General features: G+C 33.9%; 1 protein-coding gene across 1 annotated transcript in view; it reads right to left on the reverse strand.

Annotated features, from left to right (window-relative positions):
- Positions 1–4246: 4246 nt before the first annotated feature.
- Positions 4247–21400, reverse strand: part of LOC149786718 (uncharacterized) — a 102773-nt gene continuing 85619 nt past the window's right edge. The window contains exons 17-19 of the mRNA XM_089977219.1: positions 19668–19841; positions 17685–17776; positions 4247–13573 (exon numbers count right to left, since the gene is read on the reverse strand). Coding sequence (XP_089833345.1) covers positions 13468–13573; positions 17685–17776; positions 19668–19841 — 372 coding nt within the window. The 3' untranslated portion in view covers positions 4247–13467. The remainder of the gene's footprint in view (positions 13574–17684; positions 17777–19667; positions 19842–21400) is intronic.

Consider the following 21400-nt stretch of genomic DNA (forward strand, 5'->3'; position numbering starts at 1 on the left):
GGGTTTATATTGGGGAGTGGGGAGACAAATAATATAAACCCTTGACTGGGATTTCCTTATCTCAGCCCAAACCCCAACATAGATTTTATATACCCACTACTCCCTGTCACCGTTTGCTGTTTTGGCCCGATTGAGGTCAGCCCCTTGCAACATTGTTACCAATCTTCAGTACCATGACGTCACCTCACCTGTTCCATTCATATTGTCCCTATACAACAACCTTACTTTCCCTGGTCCATATATTTTCCCATTATTCCCTATGTCAAATTCCCATTGTCTGTATATCGTCCCAGGGTGATTTGAAAAGTCTTGTCCGTATATCGTCCCGGGGGTGGGTGTCTTGTAATGTATTTTCCCATTGTCCGTATATCGCCCCACTACACTCCTTTTATGTGACAGTGGATTGACAACTGTACAAATCTGACATGCCCCCAGGCTAGGATGACTGTAATTTTTTATTCGATCCTGTTTCACATTTTTGAAGTTTCTATTTTTAAGAACATTTTTTGACAAGTCACTGCAAGTTTTCTTCTTTAATTTTTGTAATAGTGACTATATTTCATGGCATATCAACATCATTTGTGCAAACTTTAAACCTTTTCTTTCAAATTTTGTCGAATTCTGTTCGGCAGTTTATGAGAAGTTTTAAAGGCCTGTGTTCTTAATAATGGCAGTCCTATTTAATTGCAGATCATTTGTACAAAATAGAAAGATCTTCAGGCCAGAGTGTTTTCTGTTAAAGGTGGTAAAATTCTGTTAGGTAGCATTTTAGAAATACATGTAGTTTATTGGATTTTCTAATTTTAGTAATGGTTGCCATATTTGATGGCAGATTGGCATCATTTGTATAAATTTGAAAGTTCTTCGTGCTATGATGCCCTCTGTCAAATTTAGTTAGGATCGGTCCAGTTTGTTTTTTTAAAGCTTGATATAGCAAATGTTGATGGACGGACGAATAAGCTCCCTCAAACTTACAAGAAGGTGAACTAAAAAAAACTTAATCAGAATCATCAGGCTGATACTGTCAATACTGCCACTTGACGTAAGACTGGAAATCTTAATATACTTTATCTATTTTGACCGTATTTTACTTTACTTCTCTGACACTTTTTGATACACAGCCCCTGGCACTGCTGACACTTTATTTGTTATAAAGACCTTGTGTAATAAATTGGATCAAATGTATTACACATTCATACCTTTGTATGTGTACCACACATATTTATTCAAGACGCAAAAGGAAAATAAAACATAAAGCGATGAATCATATAATAAGAAATTACCTGAATTCATGGGACTCCTTTACAGTGGCGGTCTTTGACTTTGGAGCTAGCTTTATGTATTTTTCTTGCACGGTCGATTTTTGCACTTGCTTGCAGTCACTCATGTACAGGGGAAAGTTTATGTATCTGTGACTCGAGTCCTACAATGTTTATCTTTCCCTGATATTAGTATGTGGATGAGAGGGAGACACTACTGAAAGGATTCTCTTTATTAATGTCAATTACAGCCTTGTGCAGGGAACAACTTGGCTTGAAATTCCTGCTGATAATAATTGGAGTTTTATTAGGATTACAACATAGTAGGGGAGATACCTTATCTCAGAACTATTTCCAAGATATAAAAGAGTTGTTTCCCTTGAACAGCGTCTCGGGGACTCGCGGTACTAATTCAGTTCCCATATTAAACTAATGCAAACACCATGATATTAAAAATTCAATAACTTCAAATTTTTGAGTGCTCATGATCAAACCTATACTTATCAGTATAGATGAAACCCAGATGTCAGCTTCTGTGTAAAGGAAAAGATATGAGCCACTGCATTTTCTGGACCTGCATGTGTTTGAAACAAGTGCTTTCATTTCCGCACCAAAGAGTCAGATGCTAATATAAGTAATGAGTACTCCAAACTCAAGACTGTTAAAGGACTGGAATTCCATCAATAAAACAATGTCTCTAAAAAAATATTCATGTACAACAAGGATAAGCTCTCAAAAGATTCTTTTTTCTAAAACATAACTTAAATTAACCAATCCTGGCCACCCAAATCCATATATACTCTATTTTATGTTCACCCATTTCCAGGCTGGTTCCCATTTTTCCACATCATTAGTACCATGTGTACTATATTCACCCTTGATTTACTTGACAGTCCTAGAACAGTAGTTCAATACATAAGCAAGCAATGTGCAAAGTTCTGCTTGTCAAAGATTACATCAGTGAATATTAAATTATATTGCAAGTTCATGTTCACCTTAAGAGCAATGGTGCATTTCAGGCAACATTTAAATATTTTGGCTTTATTTAAGAAAATCAAAAAAAAAATATTAAAATAAAGCTCTCCAATAAGAATCATCTTTTTTAATATCACCATTTCTCACGCTTCAATTTATTACTGAAATATTTTACCAGCCATGTCATGATATGTAATTAATGAGTAAAAGGTCAATGTGACCTTCTACATGTACATGTATTATTACAGAAAAATCGATTCAAATGACAAAAATCACCTAAAATTCCTCCCAGAAGACATAAGTTAAAACTAAAGTAAGGTCCATTAAAATGCAGATTAAGAACTTTCAAAACATTCACTGAAAGAATTTAGTGGGATGCAAAGTCATGAGAGGTCATCACCATTACGCATGGTGGAAGACACCTAATGCTATGAGCCACTGCATTTTCTGGACCTGCATGTGTTTGAAACATGTGCTTTCAATTCCACACCAAAGAGTCAGGTGCTAATTTTAGTAATGAGTGTTCCAAACTCAAGACTGTTAAAGGACTGAAATTCCATCAATAAAACAATCTCTATCTTTTTTCATGTACAACTAGGATAAGCTCTTGAAAAATTCTTTTTCCTGAAACATAACTTACATTATTAACCAATTCTGGTCAGCCAGATCCATATATACTCTATTTTATGTTCACCCATTTCCAGGCTGGTTCCCATTTCTCCATATCATTAGTATCATGCGTCCTTAAACGATCGCTTTATGAAATGTGGTGTGGTATCTGGAGGAAAATTGTATGCCAGACATACGCACATAAATTCACAAGACTGGGAGTTTCTGTCTAGGAAACTAATATTGGTAAAGAAATATATGCATTCAATGATCACATACATAAAAAGAATTGTACATATAGAGAGAAACATTTTCATTCAATAGTCAAATATATAGCAGTCAAAATGTAGCATGTGAAAAGGAAATGAATTCATTCAATGGCCACAAAATTTATATTTGTAAAAGCGTGGCATATTAAGAAATACTGTACTCATTGACTACACAAATATTAATAAGAAATAGAATATATCTGGCGAGAAAACTCACTAATGATCATATAAACCAGTTTTATAATGTATCCCGACGTCAAGGCAAACTTGTTTACATTTTTATACAGCTGGCTGAAATCTGCCTAAGAGCTTCTTATGCTTTCTGTTAGTCAAATGTTATCAAGTTTTTGTCATTTTAAGGTTTTTCCATTTATAGTAACGGTGGCCATATTGGTGGATCTGCATAATTTGTAAATTACACAATTATATTCATCAGTTTTTGAGAAGTTAGAGGTTTTTGTTTTTCGTGATGGTGGCCATATTTTATGGCATATTGGCATCCTTTTATATCAATGTCAACATTCTTCATTCAAGGAGGCTTTCAGTCACATATCATCTAATTCTGTTTTGCAAGGATGCTTTGTGCCACATTTGGTTAAAACTGACATGGTATATTTTGTGAATAAGCTGAAAATAGTTATTATGGACAGATGGCCTGGTATTTCTTCTTGTAGTAATGTCAGACATTTGATGGTGATTCAGCATCAATTGAACAAAAACACACCAAAAAACCAAAACAACAACAACAAACCAAGGCTGTTTTCTATCAATTTTATCCAATTAAGTGCAGTGATTTTTGAGAACCAATCATGTAAGGTTTTTCTATTTTCAGTAATGGTGACCATATTTGATGGTAAATTATCATCATTTGTCTGAATTTGAAAGCCCATCATGCTAAATTGCTCTCTGCCAAATTTGATCAAATTTAGTCATGTAGTTTTTGAAAAAGAGGTTTAAACTTATCAATTACTAACGCACATTGCACAACAAATGCATAAGCTCACTTGACTTTATGACAAGGTATGCCAATAAAGCAAGTGAAAACTGGACCATATAACGTTAGTGTTGATGCTGCAGCCAGAAAAGTGATAAATATGTCTCTCCATTCGATGGAAAACAATGACAACAAAAGTATAAAGGTAACGATTTGTTTTTATTTTTTTTCCTAAATCAGAGCAGTTTTAAAACGAGAGTCAATATACTAGAGTGACAGATTCTATCTTCTGTTTTACTGAAATGACACAACATATGATAATGAAGAACATAGCTACAACCATTAAGTATGAACAAGAGGCATGTTTCACACAAGAGATATTATATATATATATGTATGAAATATATTTAATACGAAATCTACAAACATTGTCCAGTTACCTTTACATAAAACTTTCATACAATACTTACACATTTACATCAAGACAAAATGTGTTTTTCAAAAATAAGCGATGACAATTGTTTAAATGTTGTAGTTTTATCCCTCAAACAGAGGTTAAGATTTATGAATGTGGGGTGACTATTGGTAAAAAGTTTGCATTTTCAATTGGTACATTCATAAATGCAGTTAAGAAACAAGTTTTAATCAGGGGATATATTTCTTTTCTGAACTTCCCTCAAACATTTTATATATCTACATAAAATGCATATGTTTTTTATGTACATAAATGCAGACGACTGCAACAAACAATGCAAAAAGAACTATTTTTATGTTCATGTCATTTCTATTTTAAGTGAAATTAAGTATAAATGATGCGAAAATCTATGGAAAGCATGTTTTCATGATAATGTATGGGGAAGATGGGATCAGAAAATGCATGAATTTGATATTAATAAATAACTGATGTTTTCTATATAAATATATCCCAAAATCAGTTTATGACATTAACTATGATACAAGTTCATAACCAATGCAAATATATCTTCCATTCCGCTTTAATGCCCCTTAAATTTATCAAATAAGGGGTCAACAAGACATTTGTACCTGAATGCCCTCGAAAAAACCTCATCAACCTTTCAAAGCATCTTTTTTATCTCATTATCTAGTCAATGAGACGGCTATCAGATGCTGTCTGGTGTTAGTAAATAATCAATGCTGACATATGAACATCAGTTTGTGGAAACTGGGCCTGTTTTCATAACAGATCTTTGTTTTACTCGTGTCACAATGGTACATAAGAATTAAAAGATCAGGTACATGACCAAAAGAGACAAAAGAAACACGATTATTTACACTGGGCACAGAAAAGATTTTGATGGAAACTCTAAATTTACAAACATTACTCAAAATGTTTAAATTTGTAGATTAAATAACAAATTTATAGTCACAAGGATATATCTAATAATATTCCTTGATATAACTATTGCTCCTATTTTCATAATAATTACACATAAAAAGAAAGTGGAACTCATCAACTTTGTTTGAAAAATACAGTTCAGATTTTCTATAACTTAATTCTGTATCTGAACTCCTTCCAACTTCTGTAGGTAGATAACGATTAAAAGTGTGGAATTTTGCAAAGATGACTGTTTTACTGGGCAGTAAAATTGTCACATATGGCTCTAGAGCTTGTGTGCACAACCTTTTTTGGCCAAGGGCCAGATTGTATTTTCTAAGACCGCTCAATAATATAATTACTGTTCATGGGCAAGATTTCTGTGTTGTTTTAATTGTGCACCCCTGCTCTAGACAATGATCATATTTAAAGAACATATGAGTCATTGATTTTGATTGATACTAGATCTATGAACCCCAACACTAACAAGAGTCCCTTGAAGGGACTGATGCTATACTGGCCAAAAACAATTTCAAGGTTCTAATTACCTGCTATGGTGGATCTACTAATGTCAGATTGGTACCATTTTCATTTAGGACCAAGAAGACATCATAAAAAGTCTTCAGGTGGCACTGGTTATTAACACAACTTGCAAATAAAACTTCTGGTTTTAACTGAACAGTCAAGATTTCTTAAATTTTGCTTCAATTTTTTTTATAGTCATTCATTGAAACCAGCATCATCTTAGAATTATTGTACTGCTTGGTGAAAGAAAATCCTACTTCACCCTTCACTTTTTTCATTGTGCCATTTACAACACCACTGACTTAAAGCTGAAAATGTTCCATCCCACCATGCTTGACTGTAACCTTGAAATGGACCAAAGTTTACAGATACACATATGGGAGGAGAGGGAATCAATTGCATCATCCCTCTAAAACAAGTTTTTGTTATAAATTATCAGTGGAATATCCAAACATCCTTTTTGTATTAACCTACATATGCATACTTTGGAATGGACATATGTATTTTGATCAAATATGACACCTTGTTTTAACTTATTGTTTATTATGTTTATGTTAAGAGTTGAATACAAATTCCCAACAACACAGAATGCATTTTTATACAGTGGACTCGGAACCAATTTGTGGGAGTTCTCGCACATCACCATCTTCCAAGTATGCAAATTTGTAAAGATTTTGTGTGATATGAACACTTGCATGCCCTGGCTTCTGTGTATTGGATGTCTGAGTTGCACCATTTTCATTTAAGACCACTGAGACATCATAACAAGTCATTCAGTAAAAAAAAACATCTTGATACTACCAGCCAACCAGGAGGCAATGCAAAAACAAAATTTCATATTGGATGTGCAAGCAGTACAATTTTCATTTAAGACAACTGGACATCATAAGAAGTCTTCTGGTAGCACAAACAATATTTTCAAGACGGCCACTGTGGCATCCATACTGTAGATCAGAATAGCACAATTTTCATCAAGGACAAACTAGACATCATAAAAGAATCTTTTCATGAAAGCTGCTATTTGATATGACCATCCAAACAGAGGGAGTAGCAAAAACAAGATTTTGATAATATTGAATGTGTGTGTCAAGTTTTTTAGGAGTAGCAAAAACAAGATTTTGATAATATTGAATGTGTGTGTCAAGTTTTTTAGGAGTAGCAAAAACAAACTTGTGCTAAGAAATAAACAAGGGTCAATGCTCGGACAACATATTAGATGCTAACCTTTCTATTCAGCATGCTTTACACATGACAAAACAACAAAGTTGACTTCTCACCTATTTAACATTTGCCCTACCAAATGCAAGAGCAGCTGGCCAAGATATCAGTGCCAAGAGAATGCTTGTTGTTGAAATTTCTTCTAACGATGCTGATTGCATATGAAATTAATTACTTTTAATCTTTCTCTAGCTGTTGTATCTTTGCGAGAAACCTTGCCAGTAGCTTCCTGTGAGTAGGTAGTTCTTCCTGGGGTTTTCTCAGGTTCTTCCTCTACCAGTTGTACTGTCTGTCATATATAGCCTATCGTGCTGAAAAATGGCATACCCCCCCCAAAAATAAAACCACCACCAGCACCAACAAGCTGTTGTATCTTCATACCTGATGGCACATTAGCATCATTATTCAGTTTTGAAAAGCCCATATTTGATGGCAAATCTGTATTATTTGCATAAACTTAAAAGTCCTTCATGCCAGTGTTTTCTATAAAATTTAGTAAAATTGTACTGAATGTATTTTTTAATAAGTTCTTCAAAGAACTTGAAATCTGTAATAATGATGGTCATATCTGATCACAAATCAGCATCATCTGTACAAATTTGAAAGCCATTATTACAAGAACATTTTCTTTGAATTTGGTAATTTTTTGCTGAGTAGAAAAACTTGACTCTGTTTTTAGCAATGACAGCCAAATTTGATGGTGGTATGGTACAAACAGTACAAATATGAAAGCACTTCTGCTGAGCTGCTTATTATTGGAAGTTTAAATGTTCCATTTTTAGCAATAGTGGCCATATTTATTGCAGATTTGCATCATTTACATAAAACTGAATCCTGAATCAGCATCAGTCTTACAAACTTGAAAGCCTGTATGCCAGGATACTCAATCTGGCCACATTCAGTTGAGCAGCTTTGGAGTAATTATTAAAAAAGGTTCTTCTATTTTTAGCAATTGTGGCTTTTCTGTTTCTATTTAGCAATTGCGGCTGAGAGACAGAAAATACAGCAGTTTAAAAAATTAAATAAATGGAATCTGGGACAATATTCAACCATCACTACCCATGTTATTTCCCTGAATAGATTTAATAAGAATTCATGATCAAAAAGGTTTATACATTATAAATGTTTTTGAAACGATGTCCTAAAGGAATGATTTATTCAGTAAAGATAATAAGCAGTTTCATTACAATATATTGGGTTGTTCCAGTAAAATATAACTGGGACCCCGGGAATGCACTTTTAGTGTGGAGCCATCACCCAAGATACAATTTAGAATGTTGTTTCATTTCATATGAACTCTCTGAATAATCAAAGAAACCCTACATATATTTTTATGAAGTGCCTTCCCTTGGTACCATGTATCCTTAAATGGAACAGCTCTTACTGAGACTGAAAAACAGACTGACCAATTATTTGCAAATAATGAACTTAAAAACTTTTGAGAAATGATGAGAAAAAAGAGTCATTCATCCAGATTCATCAGCAATCACCACACTTCACCGATACTGTGAAGAAATATATGTTTCCACTCTTCACCAACAAATAAATTAATCACTAATATAGTACAAGTTACAAAAAGTAACATCACATAAATCATTTTTGTTAGTTCCAATACACGAGTAAATACTACACAGAAACATAAAAGAATTTTACAAGTAAACAATTTATTATCATCAGGCAGTGCTAACTTAATGTGATAAAGCTTAGTGATCCATATTAAATATTCCTTGAAAATATTCATTTACTAGTAGTAGTATTCGAAAAAAATTGAGATGTAAATACATTTTTAGGTTTTTAATTACTTCATATTAATACACTAAGCAATGCCCCTAAGAAATGAATATGTGCATTCACCCAGATGATCATAATTTCTGAAACATAAATTATATTACTTATGTTAAGTTTTCTTTTTTAAATCTCTTTCTTTCTTTTTTTAAATGAATACTACAAGTTAAAGTCAATGTAATACTTGTCTGGGAGCACAGTTTACAAACTGGCTACAAACACCAATATTGGCTGATGTTTTATGTCTTCAATCTCTTTAACATTCAGAAATATTCATTAGAGTGTAATTAATAAAATACAAGTGTTTAAAACTGATTCCATGATTCCATGAAAAATACTTTAAATGAAACATGAAGTAGAATCATTAACAATATTTTACAGAAGCACATGCATCAAATGATGCCTATAAAAAAGTAAATAATATAACATTAATTATGGTGGTGATGATGATGAAAGTAGCAATTAATGTTTGATAATGATAACGAACTGATTTATGGAAAATGTAAATTGCTCAGCACCAAACTTTATTAAAAGAATTGCAACCATTGTTGATTTTCTAAAATTTGAAGAATATTCTTTTCACAGATCTGTGGATTATTCTCCACAAGATTATTTATTCACTTCAAATAACTTTGGGGAATTAAATGGGTAAGACATCTATCCTAAACATTAAGTATTAAACTATCTCTATCGCCTAGTTTATAACAAATCTCTAAGTACATTATAATTATACCCATGGTGTGATTTCACCTGTGATGGCAGCATAAAATAGCAACAATTCCTTTGGTACAATAAGAAAATCCATACTAGATTATGTTAACATTATCAACTGCCCCATTTTGTTGTCTTAAATATATAAATATTAGCCCATTACATTATATTATGCACTATTTTTTTTCTCAATACTATCAATCTGATATCATCCAAGGCTTTTATAATCCAATTTAGGAGTATTTGTGACTACAGGCATCTTGTATTTCTAATAGTTTTCAGCTTCTATAACGACTGAAATATCATTATCAGTGGAATGCCTAAAATTCTGAATAAGGTAAAATCAAGATTCTTAGAAGGAAGAGGAATATTCAATAATCATTTTTCATCCACACAATTCACCCACACAGTTTCAGATTTTAATATGGTTTTTGAGGGGGAATATGGAACCAAGAAAAGCTTTCATCATGTGCCATTATATAGTCATCTTGCATGACCTAATAGTAGTGTAGGACACCTTTTTAAAAATACTTTTGGTGATATATTTTGAAAGAACTCGTTAAAATTATCTTATATCATCAGTTAAGTTTTACCAAATAATTTGGTATAAAACATTACTCCATCAATGTACATTTCCTTGATGTCTATAGAGATAGTGAACACATTATAAAACTTGATCAAGATGGAACATGCAAAGTACATTTTATCAATCTGAACATATTTTGGGGCTGAAAATGTGTTTAAGCATTTCAAAGATGAAGCTACTTATATTAAAAACAAATGTATTTCTTTGAAAGTGGATCTTGGGCCAATAAATATTTAGAACTGTTAAGTAAATAAGAGGCCAAACAGGACCTGATGGCACTCACTTAGGTAGTTGACAAATTTTAGCTTTCTGAATGCAAATTCACAAACACATTGAAACTGTTGACAGGAAGAAAAAAAAAGCTTGGAGCACATAGTAGTTACATTATCTATTAATGATGGAGTCTTTCACCTTAAATAGATACAAGCCTACAAGCCAAGGCCGATACGACTCTGCCAACAAAATGCAATGTCTCATTAATATTTGTGGATGTTGTTCATAATCAAACTCATCCAAAGTCTTAATGGTATGAGCATGCATACCAAACCTTACCAGAAAAATATGACCTCTAGGGTTCACAAACTCAACCACTCATACATATCAGACCTGTTTACCCATACATTTTCTTGTCAGTATTTTTAGAAGGCAGTCAGTATTTTCATTCAGTGTTTCTAACATCTTAACACAGCACACATCACCTGTGAAACAGTGCACAAATAGTAGACACTATCAATACTCTATAATTACCATTATGTAGTTCTGCATGACATAATGACTATACAATAATCTGTAAATAACTCCTAGTTTGTAAAGATGCTAGTATTCAGGCAATTCTGTGTTTCGTTTCAAGGCAAAATCTGCAGAAATTGAACACAACTGACTTAAACATCCTGATTATATTACAGTGATAAAAACCACAAAAGACTACCTCCACACACCCAAATTTATTCCTTTACATCTGTTACTTTCTCTAGAAAATCTGTTTTCTCAGCTTCACACATATCCATAACATTTTAAATAAAGCCAATTCTCTACATTATATGTGGTTAAGGAAGATTTGATACAAAACATTATGATAGACATCGTTACCACCAATCCACTCAGAAAATAATAACTTCATCTAGATAGGTGTAGGCAATCTTATTATTTCATAAAATCTAGTATCAGCTTTGTCAACATTTACCAGAATGGAAATGAGCTTCATACATTATTTTGTACAAAGTTTGTCAACAATATCAAACTGATCCACTTGGAATTAATGTCTTAATGATGACTTAGTCTGTGGGTTTTTAATGGCAATATAATTGGCACTCTTTATCCTATCCAGCTGGTCATCTGTCGACTCTCTGGTAAAAGAGAGATTGATTGTTTCTAAATACCTTGTGCAATTTTGGAATCTGGGAACATATTTTTCATTGCTTCCATTAACTTGTTGGCTGTGCTCAATGACAAATTCATATTTACGATCAACTCACAGAATTGCCTCAGCACTTGTTATTTGCTTTTGAAGTACGTGTTAATCACTGACTTCCTTTATCTTCATCATGGACAAAATATTTTTATTACCCCTTGATAATGATTCCAATTTTGCATGATTTTCCAATTCCACGTGCCATGAACAGTCATTCCTTCTAACATATGCACAGGAAAAGTCTAAGTTGCAAACAGTGCAGAGCACAAAATGTTCTCCTTTAGACGATGGTTTAAGGCATAGCCACAGAGTATTATAAACTTGTAGAAAATGCAGCTTTCTATGTTTAGACTTTCCATCTGCATCATCAGTTTCGTGCTGAAACTTTCTTGTCAGCAGCATTTTCTTTGTTTGAACATGGTTGCAAAGGATGTTAAGAATGTTAAAATCAGTGATGTGGCATAGACTGCAGATGCAGAACAAAGAGACATTACAATGAAACAAAATGGAATAAAAATTGCTTAAAAATTAATTAAAAAAAGTTAATAAATAAATGCAACCTCAAATGATATTTTCAGATCAATAACCATGTGACCATACAGGTGGGCTTTATTTTGCACAAATACGGTAAAATACGAACGGGTAAACAGGTCTGTCATATGCTAGATCACCTCATTAATATGCATGGCTGTTGCTCATAAATAAACACATCCAAGGTCTTGATGATATAAATCTACATATCAAATCTGATCAAAAGGTGACCAGAAATGAAGCAATCACAAACATGTGTTAACAGATGGATGGATGATGGAGGCAGAATTATAATAGGTGAGCAAGAAATTAATTGGTGACTTCTGATTGTTATGTTTTTAAAAAAATTTTTACTGCCTCAGTGTTCCAATAACTGGCAATACATTTGCTAAAGATGGTTCCATAGCAATTCCCCAACTTTTATTTTTGTTGAGATAGAGATTAAACAAAGTCAGTTCATAACAAAAACACTAGCTGACTAAATTGTCAGAAAAGTTTCCTTTTAATTAAATTTCCTCAAGTTTTGAAATCAGTGTGTATCAAACTGGTCTGTTATTTATGAAGAGGAACTTTCATTTCTAGAAATGAAACATATTTGCTATTATTTTGTTTCTAAATAATAATCTACTTTATTCCATCAGTAATGGAATGGAAACCAATGTAGATGAATTAGATGAGTGTTGGGCTTGCAATCCAATAGTCGCAGGTTCAATATCCACTCAGCTAGCCATGGTTAACTGCCTCATTGTGTCACTGTAAAAAGTACTTAGCTCCCATTTCTATGCCATAATACAGACAATGATGTTAAAAGTGCGTTAAAGCAAACGAATCAACCAACATCTATCAGTAACATAACCTTTAACAACAAATCTGACTATTCCAATCCTTACAAAAACAAATTTATATAAAAATTCTGGACAAACGAAATGCAAAATTTCTTACATTAGTTTTTATCTTTAAGTGGAATTATATGCTTCTCTCCAGCTGAAACTAACACCAGGAGGTAACAACACAGCCAGAAATGAACGGGCTTTGATCAATTTTTAGTGAAAACAAGAAACTAAGAAACTCAACCCGCATCATTAAATTTGGACTAATTTGAATTATCAACCACAATTCATCTTGAAGCTAGAAACTGTTGTTGAGGATATAATCATTGGTATATCCTCAACTGTTGTTGAGGATATACCAATGATTAAATGTAACAAGCCTCAGGAGTTTGTCTGTATCTGTTCTGCAACAGGCACAGACACTGGGATCTTTGGCTGCATGGATCAGATTCACATTAATGATGGCATAATGTTATGGATTGCCGGTATCAGTGATCATTGAGGATCTCAAAGAGACAGTTTGATAGGGCATTTGAGGACTCCACAGCACTCAGGGCAGAGTAACTGATATTGCGTTCATGTTTCTTGATCAGACTGAAAAGAAAATGAAAAGTATTTGTATATTTACAATATTGATTTGTACTGAATATACTGAATATATTTTTTCCTCTCTTGGATTTGCCTTCAAAAAAAAAGGGTGTCAAAGTTTGAAAAGCAAATACTGTCAAACTGTAATTATTCTGAGTTTGATCTATTTAAAATTCCTTTGTTGTTTAATTTTTTATTCTAAACAGATGCAATTCATTTAAAACAGTTCTCTTATGAACCATAATAAAAGATCTGACAATAGATTCTTATCATGTTCCAATACAGGAAGAAAGGACTTTTGGTCAGTGATCAAAGAAAATTTCTTTCAGACACAGGAGCAGGGCAAGTGGCATTAAAAATTAGTCACTGAAAAGATGCTCATTTGCACAATGTAGCTATAAAATAGACCCATGAAAACAATCAAGTGTGAAACGAGTTTGAACTAAGATTGATTTCAGAATTATCAGTATTTATGAGTGCATTAAAAGACATGTAATCTCTCAAGGAAGATTCCAGAAAAAGTTAAGTTTATTCACTTAAGGCATACATGGATGTGTTAATGAGACTTAAATCTAGTTTAAAGTAAAACTGCAAAGGAGTTAAGTATGTCTGAGTTAAGATGAGGAAAAATTTATAATATGCTGTTTTAGATTCTGAACTACAATGCAAAAAAGCTAGATTAGCAAGAACACAGACCTGGATAGTACTCTGTATGCTTGGTTTGTTCTGGGAAAGTTGATTGGAGTGCCAATTTCAGATGCAATACTGAAGGCACAGGCAGAATTTTGATAAATACTTAAATGGGTAAGATTCAGGATTTAGCAGTTGGCAATATCATTTCCATCTCATCACAGAAGCTTTTACACAACATGTGGAGAAATCAGTCATCTAACAGTGCTGCAGCAGAGCCCTTTCCAAAGAAACTCAGGCAGATCATCCAAGAGGGAGGATACAGTAAAGAACAGCTCTATAATTCTGATGAATCTGGACTGTATGATATGCTTTTGACCAACAAAATACTAGCCATGTCAGCTGGGGAAAAAAATGGGATTTAAAAAAATAAAGACCGAATAAAAGTCCTTAAAATTTTTCATCATTTTGCTATATCGCTGTTCTGTACACAATGCAACTGGTAGTTATGGACCCCAATTACTGTTATGATAGCAGGAAAAGCTTCTATTTATTATGATCTGTAGGGTACAGTATTCAGAGTAATTGGACTAGTTTCATTTCTAAATGCTACAAAAATCTGCAGAAGTTGCTCAATTAAAGTTAAAAATAGAAATAATGTCAGTCTTGCATTGTAATTAATTCATGTATTACAATTACAGACAAAACCCACTCTATATATCAACAGTATTGGTGTGTGTGTGATTTAGATTTTTAATGTAGCTTAATAATTTTTCAGTCATAATGTCTGCAGTGTGGCAGTTTATGGTGCTGTCTAGCCACAGACATGTAGCATCATGTCCCACTCAGTTACATTATCCTAACATCAGGCTGACCAGTCCTAACACTTTGGTATGACTTGGCCGGGGTCCAAACCTGCGACCTCCCACATCCGAGGTGGCTGTTCTAACCACTAGGCCACCGGAGTGGTCACAGAATTGGTAGCTACCAACTAGAGCAAATGGATTAAAATACAATGTAATTATATTTATTTCCTTAAGGTGGAAAACTTGTATTGAATGTCTGTATAAGATGCTAGTCCCCTAACTTAGCTTAATTCAAAGAGCTGCACAGGTACTGCTCAATATATTTAACCAATGATGCATTGCCCGGAAAGTGCAAGCAAATGACAGCTCATTATTAGTCAAGAAAGACCAGCATTAATTTTATGCAACAATGAAATAAGGTGAACATAAATGCTATTGGTCTCCACTCATAGGTCACATGCTTCACCTATTCCATTAAGTATATACTATCTTTAGGTTGCCAACCCTACAAATTGGGACATACGGGCAGCAGCACGTGATGTGACGGCAAACTCCAGTAATCCTTATCTAACCCATTTTAATGCCTAAACAGAGCACATGCATACAAGCTCTACTTTTTCAAAAGGCATAATCTATAAAGGCACTAATATGTATGTATGTTTCTTGGTTGATTGCGGATTTTACAGTGCACCAACACTTTAAGTCAGTGGTTACCAAGCTTTTCAAGTAGAGGGCCACATCTACTATTTTTGGTAATTAAGAGGGCCACAACGTTATAAAATTATAACTGTTTATCAATGTTTATTAAATTATAAAAGTCGTGTAATATCATTCTTAAATTTATTAACTTTCAGCAACCAAATTCTAAAACTTTAAAAGCAGTCAGTGTCAGTCCTACACTACAGTCATTTTCGGTTTTAAATCAAATGTTCATTTAACAGTTTTAAATCAGTTTCTAAAACCGATATTAATATAATTAATTTACAATTTTAACTGTTCTTCACAACCAGTTACTGAAGTTCAGATGCCAGTTTATCTTACAATTGTAACTGTTCTTCAGAACCAGTTACTGAAGTTCAGATCCCAGTTTATCAACGTCTGGGCACAATGTTGTCGTGCCCAAAGTTTCGCTAACTCAACGGGCTTATTCGATAATTATATCCGAGCACCACAACCAAGCGCAGAGTGAATTATCGAACGCCGACAGAGCTCTGAGTGCTCAACCAAAATGACAGACTTCTTAGACTTAGAAATAACATTCTAGACTCTAGAATAATGTAGATCGAGCATTAGTGCAACTTTCGTCTGGTTATTATTTATATATTTGAACGTCAATAATTTTTTGAAATTATTAAAATACCTTATAGTAAATATAGAGGCCTCGCGGGCCACTTTCTGAGAGCTGACAGGCCACAAGTTGCCCGTGGGCTGTGGTTTGGGAACCTCTGCTTTAAGTCAATAGAGTGCCACAAAAAGGATCATATGATAAAAAAGAATGCCTCAAAAAGGTTTATTACCAATGAGCTATACAAATACAAAATTGATATAGTGAAAATATATAAAGGTTTCAGATCATAAGGGATGTAAATGGTGTGTATAAAGGGTAATATAGATAACAGAAGATACATCAGAAGTACAAAGCACTCAAAGGAAATATGGCTGCACAGAAGCAATATTTTAGAATAAATGATAACTTCTTTTAAGAAATTTAAAATAAGATACATTTACTGTATCAAATGATCACGTGCTTTACTGTGAAGGGTTCACTGCAAGAAACACCCTCAGGTGGGTCTTCGCCCTTTAATCTGTATGACTGGGTTACGTAAATATGACCAATTCTAGTACTTGCAACAACTACCTCATCCCTATGGATGGTTCTGTAGGAAAGAGGCCTTTCGCCAAAGGTAGGTTTAATCAAATGGTGCTGGTCATCGACAACATCATTCCATGATGCCTGCCACCAATTAAATAGGGATTTTATACCAGAATTACAACCAGCATATTGTATTTTTAAAATCAGACGGTTATTTTTAATAGGGCTATTTTAGCAGCATTGTCCGCTTTTGATTACCTTTAATACCTACATGGTTGGGTAACCAACAGTATACTATATTGTGAGAGGTACACAGTTCAATATTTTGATGAGAATATTGGTCAGTAAAGGGTTTTCCAACTAACTATTGTATAGTGACTGAGGTACTGATAGTGAATCAGAGAACATGATAAAGTTTAAAATATGTCTGTTTCTATATATTTCTGGGCAAGGTTTATTACCCCGATTTATGTACCATTCATACTTGCTTTTGATTCCAACTGCAACCTGCACAGACCCAGATCTGCCATTACATAATGCACCAGGTCTGTTTGGTATCTTAGGAGTAATCAGTAAATCAAACAACACAGACGCTGATTTACACGTGCATTATGCTATGGCAGATCAGGATCTTTGTAGTTTGCCCTGACTTACATACAGTATCAATATCTGTTGAATTGGTACATCAGTACAACCCTGGTGATAAGACAAGTAAGTTGCCTCAATTAGTTGCCTCATGCAACATGCTGGTGGGAACTTTCTTCCTCCCTGATTCTGCATGGAACATCAAGGAAATAAATCAAAGGCGTAACTCCTAAATAGGAGTGTAATGGAACAACTTATAATAATTTGTATAGTGTCAACTAACCTGCGTCCTTTGGATGAGTATCTGGCAAGATTTCGGAGAATTAGGGCTGCTGTAAGTCGTATATGCTTTGTCACTGGTCCCTCTCTCCCTTCCTGTAGACACAAACGAAAATAAAAATGAACATTTAAATATTCTGCTGCTCAACATAACATGCCTTTCATTTATGATTAATGCAACCCTAAAAGAATGCAAGGTTTTCATGGCACATTACAGTGTATGTCACAAGTCCAAATATTTTCAAACTGCTACTTGTCATATAAGATATGAGACAATAAAATGACTCGACTTCCCTGCAATTTTTTCAGGAAAGAATCTTATTTCCCCACAAATCCACCACTTGTCAGGATGAGGGATATTATCCTGACTGTAAGGAATATTATCCTGACTGTAAAGGATATAATCTGGACTGTAAGGGATATTATCCAGACTGTAAGGGATATTCTGAGCCCCATGTCTTGACTGAGAAAGCATTATGATGTATATGACTTAACAAAACCTTGAATAAGAAGTCTTAACATCGCTGACACCTTTAGCAGCCATTAATGCCATCTTACATAATGCAGTAGACTGTCTAGCCAAAATATTTCTCAGGCTATAAATATGGTAACTTAAATGACCTATACTGAGGCCATAACCCTTGATCAAAGCAATGATTTAAAACTTTGGACAGACTGAGTGTTCATGCAGCATAACAAATGGTCTTAGCTTAATAATGATTCATAATATATATGAAAAACAAAATCCATCATGGGGTTTGGAAAAACAAGCAAATGTAAAAACTTTAACAACTTCAATTTAAATTTTCTTGACTGTGACCTTGACATAGGGTGAAAGCAGCAAGCAATTTTGTCACAAAATGAATTGTCTTTGCACCATAATTATTCATCCCATGTAGGAAGAAGGAAATATTAGCAAACATAAAAAAATAACTTCAATTAAAAATTTAAATGCAAATATTTTATTACCATGACCTTGAACACATGATCAAAATGATGAGCAAATGGACATCTTTTCAAGTTCTGTTAACCTTTAGCTGGCTGGAATGTGATGGAATCCATGAATGTTGAAAGCAGATAAAGCTGAAGTATATTTCTTTAACAAAATGAATAAAGATATACTAATACTGAAGAAAGTGTTAAGAAAGCTTCCATCATATTCCAGTCAAATGAAATGTAGGTTAATGGAACTTGAAAACACACCCATTTGCTTGTGCAAGAATTTGAATTTATTAGAAAACAAACATTTTTAAAAAAGAACCTGTAAAGCAGTATGACTTTAATTTGTAGAAGAGAGTTGATATGGACTGCCTTAAGTGTAAGATATTCCTGAAAATGTTACTTCTTGTTTTGATGTAAGTCTACCTCCTAACATGCTACACAGCACCCTTATATAAGCAGTAAGACCTCGACCACCCAAAACATAAATATCAGAGTCAATGTCTTACACTGTAGGGCTACTTGGCCACCTGATACCATGCACAATGAAAATCTTTCAAGGGGTTTCGGAAATGTAAACAAATGAAAAACCTTTAACAAAAACACCTCAACAAACTGTAAATGCCTGTACTGGCAGTGAATGCAGAAGTGACTGCTATGTCTCACTTTTCCACTAGACAAGTTCAACAAAATTACAGTACCTCACTTTTGTGAACATAAGTAAGTGTTCCTTACCACTAATACTGACAAATGACTATCTGTTTACTAATTTTAAAGCTATGCTTGTTCCAACAAATTATAGGCCAGCAAATGAACAGCTGAGGGGCATCTCAGAAGAGCCATGGCAATAAAATTACTTTGCATGTCTGCAATCCTAAGTTTAATCCCTAGTCTTGCAGCATTAGGGGTTATTATATGACTGCCTTTTATCATGAGCAACTATCACTGTCACGAGATTATCTACTTTCCTTCATTGACCACAATTTTTTTTTTTTTAATGGATAACTTTTAGACAACAAGGCTTTTTTAATCTTCCTTTCTTCCTTACCATGAATTCTGGATAGGGAGGCTTTGGAATGAACCTCCTTATTGCTTGCATAGCTGCATCTGGTGGGTAGACCATTGCAGGACTGGATGTTGGTGTGGCACTCTGACATGTCTGCTGGGCTTGGAGCCGTCGTTGAACTGCCATTCTCAATGCATGCTCTGAACAGTGGTGGTCCTGATATGGAAGATAATTAGTATGTATGAACATTACATTCTCTTTCACATCCAAAAGAATCCATTTCAACACCTATTTTTAAATCTAAAAATGAATGGATATACTGCAGTGTCATTTATTTTCATTGGGCTCAATTTTCATGGTTTTGTATAATAAAAAAAAAGGCATTTTCGTGGGTACTTAAATTTGTGGTTTTGTCTGTCAAAGTTTGCATATTAGTAGGTATATAATTACATGGTTTAACCTCTATAAATACCCCAAATAAAGAATACAAAAGAATAAAACTGCGCTGACACAAATGGTGGTCACTTTAATGTTTAAAACAATACTACCACCTGTATGAGCACAAATCAAAGACCTGGCAAGTTCAATACTTAGTGTTTTCAACAGGTGAATAACATCAAAGCCAACACAGTCAACAACACTAAAACAATACTTCCATCTCTATGAGCAGAAATAAAACACCTGTCAAGACTAATCACTTTCAACATGTTTTCCTTTGAATGCTCAACATCAAAGGAAGCCAACACAGCCAACAACACTAGGCCAATCAGTTATTAAAGTACATATGAATGATCTCTTACTTAAACCACTGTCCATCAAGTTGCACTATCAGTACTTTCTGACGATCATGGTGTTAACACAGTGGCTTAAGAGTGGTAAAATTCAACTTAGACCCCCTCTCGTTTCCTGGACTTCCTAAGCCATCAGAAGCTGCAAACAAGGCGCAGGCACTTGCTTACCAGGCAGGTAATACATGTGCCTGCCTCTTGTACAGACTGACTTCAACCACTAGACTTGACAGTAAATAAAGAGTACAAAGAAGAATTCAAGTCACACTTCCATGACCGGTATGCTAAACAGGTCATGGATGCTATTACGGAAAAAGAAGATCTTATTGGTGACAATCAGTGCATAGTATTAGTAAACCTTGCAACCTCATTAATCAAACCAATTCATGCTGAATGGATAATTGCAGCTGATGCAACAATGAGTGAAAGATCGGACCTAATAATCAGTGGTTTTGAGAAAGCTGAACTTGTTTCATTCAGCAATTTGGGACTTATTTACCTGAGAAGCATTTGTGAGTACCATGAGATTTGATTGACACGATGTTGATACAGTGGCTTTGTCCAAAAATCTGTGAAGTGTGAGCTTTAATACTCTGCTGTAATTAGTGCATATACATACTGTTTCATTAATAATAGTGTTTGAAGAAATAGTTACAGTATTTTACAGGATTGTTGTTCTTTAGGATTAAAAATGCATGGATAAAATGAAATGTGCTTAAGGATTTAAAAGTTTCAACAGCAGTTGTACTCGAATGAAGGATCGATTTTAATAAGTATTAATTTTCATATACTGGTATTTTTGTATATTTTCTTTCATTTTCAGTATTACTATTGTTTGAATACCTTATGCTTTTTCTCTATTTTCTCTCTATCCTTACTTACCTCACATATCGATTTAAGGCAGCGAGTGTAAAATTACAGCTATCGGATACCTTATCGAAAATGTGCATTGAAACAATATAAAATGATTCGTAATTCTTGTTTCAA

Source organism: Sinohyriopsis cumingii, chromosome 12 (assembly GCF_028554795.1).
Source record: "Sinohyriopsis cumingii isolate HCF-2022 chromosome 12, ASM2855479v2, whole genome shotgun sequence".
Lineage (NCBI taxonomy): Eukaryota > Metazoa > Mollusca > Bivalvia > Unionida > Unionidae > Sinohyriopsis > Sinohyriopsis cumingii.